General features: G+C 39.4%; 1 protein-coding gene across 1 annotated transcript; it reads right to left on the reverse strand.

Moving 5' to 3' along the window:
- Window positions 1–4,988: 4,988 nt before the first annotated feature.
- On the reverse strand, window positions 4,989–8,567 carry LOC136235666 (putative HVA22-like protein g). The gene is made up of 7 exons (XM_066025506.1): window positions 8,235–8,567; window positions 7,149–7,254; window positions 6,961–7,059; window positions 6,807–6,863; window positions 6,661–6,724; window positions 6,362–6,571; window positions 4,989–5,909 (listed from the first exon to the last, which is right to left on the reverse strand). Exons 2-7 carry the CDS (start codon window positions 7,178–7,180, stop codon window positions 5,457–5,459), a joined length of 915 nt encoding a protein of 304 aa, XP_065881578.1. The 5' UTR covers window positions 7,181–7,254; window positions 8,235–8,567; the 3' UTR covers window positions 4,989–5,456.
- Between the last annotated feature and the right edge of the window lie 638 nt (window positions 8,568–9,205).

Below are 9,205 nucleotides of genomic sequence, written 5' to 3' on the forward strand. Positions count from 1 at the left end.
TCTTCTTGTTCCTTGTGCTTAGGCTTGGGGATTTCCTTTTTAATGCCGTCGCTTCTAAATTCTGAAGGTAAGATTAAAGAGGTAGCTGCACAATCTACCCGTATGATAAAATATCCAACCCGGATCTGGAGGTTCTTCTCTTGTTTTTTTTCTCCTCTTTTTGCATCGTTGGAGTTGACGCTGGATGACTCCTTTTGACTATTTCTCTTTTCTGCCTCTCTCTTCCTTAATCTTCTCTTTGCATTCTTGGAGAGAGGCCTTGGGAATTTCTTGTGGCAATTTAATTGCCATTGATTGAGGGGTGACGTGCTCGAGGGTGTCACAAAACGTGGCCGTTGTTGTTGCACGTCTCTTTTCTTCGCGTTTTGTGACTGCTTTGAGCTGTTCTCCGACTTAGATGGCGTCGCTTTTGGTACCCATACTTGTCGGGTTTTCACGTCGCCCTGTTGCTTTCCTTTGCCCCCCCCCCCCCCCCATACTAGTGAAGTGGCATTGACCATGTTGGCTACTGGGAATGGGTCCTCGTCGATCAGCATGCTTTCTTTCTTTTCCGGGAATTGGAGTATCCCGCGGTTAATCCTATCCTGCACGGCATTTCTAAAACCAAAACATGCTTGAGTGTTGTGGCTCCAGTTGTCATGATACTTACAGTAGTCTCGTCCGCGTATTTCCTCTTTGGATGGGATCACATGTCTAGGAGGCAGCGTGATGAATTATTCCTTTAGCAGGTAGTCGAAGATCTCTTCTGTCTTCGAGACGTCAAACGTATATTGGGTGGTTGGGATCCTCTTGACCACCTCCGGTGCTTTGGGATTCTTTAACAACACAGGACACGTTCGAGACCTGGTGTTTGTTAAGTCGGCAATGGCTACCTCATGCGTTTGTACCTCCCCTTGGTAGCTTCCCACAGAGTTCTTCTTGTGTCGATGATCTTCCCTCATCAACTCCTCATACTCGGAAACCTTGGCCACTAACTCGTAGTAATCGCGGAAATCTATCCCCTGAAACTTCTTCCGGTTTTCGAATTCCAACCCACGTTGGGCAATCTTCACGAACTCGACCTCGGGGATGTTGATTCGACAACGATGTCGCATCTTTTTGAATCGGTTGATAAAATTTTCAACCGGTTCTCCATGCCGCTGTGTCATTCGGGACAGCTCCGCAACACAGACCTCGGGCTCTGTCCGATAAAACTGGTTGTGGAACAGTCTTTCCATTTGCTCCCACCCAAGAATGGATCCGGATGGTAAGGTGGTGTACCAAGAGAAAGCTAGTCCCGTTAGTGAACCTGGGAATAACTGCAAGCGTAACATGTCGAAGTTCGTGTCCATGCTTAAACCACTGCACTGAAAGGTGAAGCGTGCCACATGCTCCATGGTGGATTGCCCTTCTTCCCCTGAAAATAAAGTGAAATCAGGCACTCTAAAATTGTGGGGAAACGGGTATAACTGATCATAGTGTCGTGGATAGGGTTTCTGGAATTCGGGTCGGTGTACTTCCCTCACGGCTGGCCCATAGATCTCTTGGACGATGTTTCTTATGCGTTGGGCCTCTCCCAAGTTGTTGGCGGTGGTGGGCTCCATGCGTGTATTCGTCGTCCGTTGTGGGTGAAAGTTGGCTTGTCTCACATTGCCCCCCACATTACGAGCATAGCTTTCCTCGTAATGTTCGGCATGGTTGCTAGGTCCTGTATGAGACCTAAATTGTTGTTGAGGTGGCGGGACTTGAGTAGGTTCTGGGCTGATCCTGTCACCGCGCTCATTGAACCTGAGATTCTCTTCTCGAGCTGGTGGCGGGGTATACCTTTCCCCAGCTCCTGATGTCAGTGTTTTCTTCCCGCAATCTCCCAGTCCTTGAGATGTCGACCTTTGTGTGAACAACTCGGCGCACTTCTCCGGGATTTTACTGATCTCTCCGGTTAAATCAATGATCCTTTCCTCGAGAGCCGATCCCTTATTGGAATTGTTTGCCACCTCGTTGTTGGCTTGCATTGCCTTGCATATGTCCTCATGACTTTCCTTCATGGATTGTGAAAATCCGCGTAGGAATTGGTCGATTTGGTTTTCTAGTTTCGTAAAAAAGGGTGTTAGGTCGAATGAGGGTGAGCCTTGAGGTGGTTGTTGGTTTGCACCTCCGCTATTGTTCATGGTCTCAGCCGCACCGCCTTCGGGCATACCAGGTTCGTTGCTCTGGTCCCGGATCTGATTTTGACTCTCTTCGGAGTCCGATGGGATGGGATCTTTTCCCGTGTTCTTCCTAGGAGGCATTCTTCGTGAATACTTATAGGAAAAAATGATGAAATCAAATTAGTAATCTAATATTGAACAAAGAAAGAACAAGAAAATAATTAAATAATTATTAATGGGATAAAAGCAAAGCATGAAAAAATAAGCGATAAAAAAAAATGAGCGTGAAGAATATATACGTGGTATGAAAAACAAGTCTTAAAATTTTTTTTGGCAAAGCTTAAAAATAGGGTCCCACTGGGCGTGCCAAAAATTGTTAGCGTTAGCTAATAAATTTTGGTAAGGTAAAGTGGGGCGAGAAAAAAAAAATAAGTCGTGTTTATATAAAAAGGGTATTGAAATTTTTGGCAAAGGTTAAATAAAGGTCCCACTGGGCGTGCCAAAGATTGTTAGCTTTAGCTAATAAATTTTGGTAAAGTGGAAGTGGGATAATGAAAAATAAATGTGATATAGAAAAAAAATTATGGAAGAAAATAGGCACAAAAACGGGTTCTAAATTTTTGGCAAAACTTAAAAACATGTCCCACTGGGCGTGCCAAAAATTATTAGCTTTATTTTGCGAATATGCTAATTTCAACCTTGTCACGTGTGGTTAGGGTGCGGGCGTGCTAGAGAAATTATTTCTCAATTATTAAAGTGGGTTAAGTTTATGGATTTACGCGCCAAAACTTAAATTCTAAACGAAACGATTGGCGAGGGATGCAAGGATTGAAAAAGTCCCTCTTGGGTCTCTAGCGCCGTTATAGAAACTTTGCTAGATAAATTGTTTTATTTAAGCTAATGCGGGTAAATTGAGGACGAGAAAATAAAGGAATTTAAAGTGCGAAATTGACACAAGATTTGGTGAAAAATCGATATTTTATTGATTGAATAATTGTTTGAAACATGAAATTGGAAATGAATTACAATTGAAAAACTTCTATACTAAACATATAGCTGATTCAATTGAAAAGGAATAGCAAATCAAATACAAGGAATTGAAATGCAATAAGAATAAATTGGAATTCAACAACAAACTCGGAGCCACAATAGCTATCTCGGATTGATGTTGAATCTTGGCGTCGGCGTGAGGTCTTTGGAGAGCTGCAATCGGTCGGGCCCGTACGATATGTGCTTGGTGCAATGGCAAAACGTTGGTAGGCAAATGTGGCAGATTTAGACCTTAATTTCGGGAGCTTGGTTTGAGTGCTTAAGAATGAGGAATTGGACGAGTAAATAGTGTAAATTGAACTTCAGAATGTCAGGAACAACTTTGTATAAGGGATCGAAAGCTAAAACGAATTGGAAATGGACGAAATTGAGAATTGAAAATGACTGGACGAATCTGGAAAAATCTGGGCAGAGTAACTAAAAGAATTTGGGCTGGAAAGGTCAGCGTGTAACTATAGTTTCTGGGTACGGAATCGGGAAATTAAAAACACTAGATTGAAATTCAAGACGTCAGGAACAACTTTGTTGAAGGGATTGAAAGCAAATAATGATTTAAAATGGACGGAATCGGGCTTCGAAAACAATTGGATGAATCTGGAAAATTAATTCGGAAATGAAATTCTAATTGAAAATTGAGCAGAGTAACAGCTTAGGAATGCTAAATTGAATTGAGAAACTTAAAAGAAAGACTATTGGAACTTGAATTGGAGCTAAAGAGAGCTTAAAAAAAAGGGGATCAAAGCTAAGAAAAAGCGAAGAACGAAAAGGAAAAACTTGAAGAACTTGAAGAACTTGAAGAAATTAAAGAACTTAGGAGCTAAGAACTTGAAAACTAAGAACTAGAAACTAGAGAGAATTGAAAGGGACCTTAGGAAGGGGATTGTGTTTATGTTGAGTGTGAAAAATAAGGAAGGGGAGGGGGTCTATTTATAGTTTTTTAGAGTGGCATTTTGGTAAATAATCAGTGGTATTTTGGTAAATAATCAGTGGTATTTTGGTAAATAGTCACCAACTATCTTAACCAAACCCAACTAACTCTAATTAACTAACTTAACCTCCTCAAACTGTCGTTAACTGCTTCTGGACGAGACGACACGCCCCGTGTATGCTCTGCTACGCCCTGCGTGTTGGCGGACATTAGGCCTAGTGCGTTTCATTGATGGTTTTCACGCGTGGCGTCTCTGGTGTCACGTCCTGCGTGAAGGATTACGCCCCGTGTCTTGTAGATACGCCCCGCGTCTTCAAGCCTCTGATCTTGGCATGCTCCGCGAATGCGTCTTACGCACGGTGTATTGGCAAATACGTCCCGCGTAAGAGAGTACGCCCCGCGTAAGGTGAAGGGCGCGCTGCGTGTTTGCGTTTTTACGTTGATTTCTCCGGACGCCTTGTTTACGCGCTGCGTATTGAGGACACGCCCCGCGTGGTGCCGGATTTTCCCACGAGTTGAAGCTTAGCTTATAGGTGTATTATTTCTAGCAAATATAAACTATATCCTAAAAACATAACCTAAGCATTTATATACATAAAAATAATTATTTTATTTTTCTGGGCTAACACATTCATTATCAACAACCACTTTATTACAAACAGTGTTTCCTCAATGTCATATTCATAAATAACTTCACCTAATATCTCATTTATGTGCCCGAGTGAAATAGCAATATTATTTCAACCTAACCTGTGTTTTATAAGAACTCATTGGACAAAGGATATCCTATACCCAGCACCATTAATCTTTCTTCATATTTTAGTGCTGGGTACCATTTGCCTTGTATTCCTGAAAATAGAATTTTAAAAAAAAAGAAAGAAAGATAAATGGGGATCCTATCCCCCAAAGGAAATTCTGATGATTTAACCAAATAGATCTCATGACAGAAAATACATAACTGTACAAATATAAGTTTTCTTAACAGGTAAAGATTATCTTGCAGTTGAAGCCATATTACAAGTAAAGTTTACATTATTCAGCACTCAATTCTTTAACCCAGCCAATTGGTCCCAAATGCATCCTTTCAACTTAGAAACAGTATCTTCACCTTATCCTTACCAAAGTTGCATCAATTATCTCCTATCAAGATCAACCCAATATCCCTTTCAACTGCCATTACCCAATTCGTAATAAAAAAAATAAAATAAGCAACAAATGGAATAAGAATACAGAAGATGACACATTTACATCAATGTCAACAACAACGATCCAATCCCATCACCATCCACCTACCAAGTAACTACTAGTTTCGTAAGCTAATTTTAGGAAAGAAAGAAAGACGTATATCCAATTTAACTTTTCAGTCCAGATCTGCTTTTCCTCAATGTGGCACGTGTAACGCGAATACCGCCGTCCATGTTACTACTCTCTTTCTTAGGAGAGTTTGCATTTGCATTTGTTGATGAAGGAGCTGCTTCGGTTATCATTGCTTCATCCTTGGATGATAAAGACTGAAGGGAAGTTTCTGGTGTAGCATTTGCTTTTGGATTACTGGAAGCTCCAGCAGGAGCTTTTTGGGCATTGGAAATTGCTGCAGGACCCTTTAGTGGATTGAAAATACCTGCTGGAGGTGCGGTTGGTTCCCGCGCTTGCGGCACCACCTCTTCTGCTTCATCCATAAATTGCTGACTGGAAGATGTGCTGGAGGTGGGGGATGGAGGTTCTTTATTTTCTGGTTGTGCTGGAGCTGGTTGGCGAGCAGAAGGTTGTCGATTTAGAGCAGAGGCAGGTGGATGAGCCTTAACCTTGGATATAGTTTCAAAAGGAAAGTTAAGAACCAATAGTAGAATTGCTCACTGAAAAAACATAGCATCACGTAACCTTCACAATCACAATCACAACCACCTCAAAACAAGTTATGTAGAACCAAATCATGGCTAATTGGCTATTTGCAGTTAATTTCAATACTGATGATATTCGTAGCAACACAAATGTGCATCAAGAAGTCATCAAATGAATACCAGGCGGCAGTTTAGAATCCAATAGGATGAGGTGAAGTTGTGAACTAGAAAACACACATTGTACAAAAGTCATAGCTTTTTAGGCAGTCTATACTCCCAGACGCAATTTAATGTAATAAGCATTCAAGTTGAGTCACATAAAATGTGGCCACAATAAGTCTCCAAATCAGAATGCAAAATGCAAAAATGAACAGAATTCCCAGATTAGAACACAATTAAAGACTACATATAGTTACCTGAGTAGTGCTAGGCCTTGGTGTTGACTGCGCAGCAACATACTGCAGAATCTCAAAAACCCTGGTTTGGCCATAGCTTGCAGCCCTTTGCCAGTATAAAACTGCCATGTCTCCAGCCCTAGTTCTTAGTTCCAGCAAATTGCGGTCAATTTCATTCTCATGCTTTGCAACATAGGGTTTGAAGAATGAATCATATACGTAGGTAGTTCCCTGACATAAATGACAGAAGAGGGAAAATTATAACAAAAATCATATAGGTATATCACAGCTACTCCTATTCAGCCCTGATAAATACATACCCTTGTTTTTGGGTACCACAAGTATATAAAAAATGCAAGCTTAGCTTCACTGTACATCGGAACCCTTCAAAAAGAAAGACAACATAACCAGAATGTAAAAATGATATGTTAGAAAGAAATGTTACAGTCAAACTAAGATTTCCTACCATGAAATGAAAGTATCCCCAAGTCTCTCACTGACTGTCAACACAGCCACCAAAATCCTGCAAATCGAAACAATATGAAAGCATGTCTTAAACACAATTGTTTGAACTTCTTAAGAGGGGAAAAGAAAAAAAAAAAAAAAAAAACCTAACTCACCAGTACTGGCACCAAAACCGTAGTTGCTCAATTTCTGGCCTATTTTTTTCAACAGTTTTATAGCACTCGTAAGCAGGATAAGCATAGCCAAATACCATCCTGTCAAAGACAATTTAGCATGAATTAGTTTGAACATCAATAAAAATTCCTTGTTCAAGTGAAAGAGAATTGAATTATTGATAACATACACAAGTCCTCTGGTAAGAAATGATCCAATCATTTTGTACCCTTAACTGCACCCAAAATCAAATTGTGATGAAGTTAAAAACCATGAAGTCTTACAAAATCTCCCACCTGCAACCAGATTTATGAAACTGTTACAGGGCACAATAATGCAGAAAGTTTCTTTAGATCCATCCTTATACTAACTTAATTTTTCAAACTATATGTTCATGATACTCTCCAAGCACAAAGAAAATCAAATACATGTTCTTTATAATGACATATAGAATTTAAGAGATCACTTTAACTCCTATTCTTATATCCCCCATGAACTCTGATACGTCATGTGATTGTTGTAGAATCACATAAACAATGGATTTTAACATATGGTCTTGGTCAACACAAAATTCAGCTTACCTACTTCTAAAGACTAAATGATTCAGTGACATAGCTCAAGCTAAGTTTGCCTTTTCGCTTGTCATCTTTAGAAAAACAGCATAATAACAAGAAAAACAATAGTCAAAACAGCCCAAAATTAACAACTATTACGCTCATTTAAGTACAAGTTTTCAGATCTTCAAATAAGACACCACAAAACTACTTTGACAATCGAATTATTTTGACATTTCTTCTACGCTCCCCGAACAATCGATGGTAATGCATGATAATCGCAGTTTCATCTTCCATAGCTTATCGTAGCAAAATCTTAATTTAGGCAGAAGATTTTATATAACGACAAAAACAACCGCTAAACCATTTCTGATTCCACGAACTAGGGCAAACCAATTTGCATAAAAAAAAAATACTCGGAAAAGCGAATCTAACCTTAAATGCACAATCCAGTAAAAACAGAAGCAACTCAAGCTACACTGAACACTCCTTCACTCAATCACAACAGAAATTACACTAAATGCACAGATACAATGACCTTAAAACTCAGATTTAGAAAAATATGAACACAGAACATATAATTGGCTAATAAAAAAAAAGGAAGAAATGGCATTGACTATCTATCTACTGATAAAATTGTAGGCGCAAACCAAAATCTGATCAAGATCAATATCAATATCATTAGTGAAACACCTAAAACAAATAATTGAAGACATTAGTACCTCTTGATGACGATGATTATCCTTATCTATTATTATCACGAACTGAAAAGATGCAAACGAGGGAAAGCAGCGTTAGCAACAAATGGGAGTTAATCCAGAAAACTGAGCCACAAAAGGTCGAGAGATCAAGAAGTCGCCGATAAGTTCTGGAAGATATCCGGCGTACAGATTACTCGGTGTCGCCAAAATAGCACAGCGAACCGTTGCGATGTCGGCGTCGAGATAGAGACCGAGCCGAAACAAGCAAGGGTGAGGTGAGGTGAGAGCAGCAGTCTTTTGTGTCGTTTTTAAAAATCTCTTTTCTTCCGTTGTTTTCTCTTTTCCGCTACGGGATTATTATCAAAGCTTTATTGTAAGTTTAGTAATTATTAATTAATGGAGAACTATTATTGTGTACCACAAGAACAAAGAACAGTATGCTTATTGCGATAAAATCACCGTTGATCTTGAGCGAACGGTTGCCGTGTACTTAGAGGATGAAGCATCAATAGAAGTAGAAGTAGAGGATCTCCTCAGATATAAGATTCAATTTTCAAACTTTTTCCCTATTAATCCATTTTTTGCCTCTCGAAAAACGTTTTTCATTTAATTTATATTTTTTTTTATCACACTGAATTTGTAAGAAGTAAATTTCAAACTTTTACTACCTGTCATTCTTCAAAAAAGTAAATTCTCTTAAAATATAAACTAGTAGTAAAATTTTGGGCATAATATTTCTAAGTAAATTCAATGGAAATTTTTGAATGAGCCATTATTTTTATCACATAAAACCTTTTAAATAAGTCAATAAATGTAAGTTTGGGTTACAATACTCTACGCACGAGTCTCTCTCAGACCGATTTTGTTATCTCCATGCATGATCCTGAGGGCCGTTGGAGGATTTTGTAGGACTTGGCTGTTCCGGAACGAATCCGGTCTTTTCTTTGGATAACGAGTCATGGTATTTTGCTTTGTATCTGGAACCGAAAACG

This window comes from Euphorbia lathyris, chromosome 7 (assembly GCF_963576675.1).
Source record: "Euphorbia lathyris chromosome 7, ddEupLath1.1, whole genome shotgun sequence".
Lineage (NCBI taxonomy): Eukaryota > Viridiplantae > Streptophyta > Magnoliopsida > Malpighiales > Euphorbiaceae > Euphorbia > Euphorbia lathyris.

What these genes read in the sequence shown, in the direction of transcription:
- LOC136235666 (XM_066025506.1), bottom strand. Translation starts at nt 7,180, where the DNA reads ATGATTGGATCATTTCTTACCAGAGGACTTGT. An exon ending in GGGGATACTTTCATTTCATG is followed by an intron (nt 6,725 to 6,806) that starts GTAGGAAATCTT and finishes TTCTTTTTGAAG; the next exon opens with GGTTCCGATGTACAGTGAAG. An exon ending in CAAGGCCTAGCACTACTCAG is followed by an intron (nt 5,910 to 6,361) that starts GTAACTATATGT and finishes ACTATATCCAAG; the next exon opens with GTTAAGGCTCATCCACCTGC.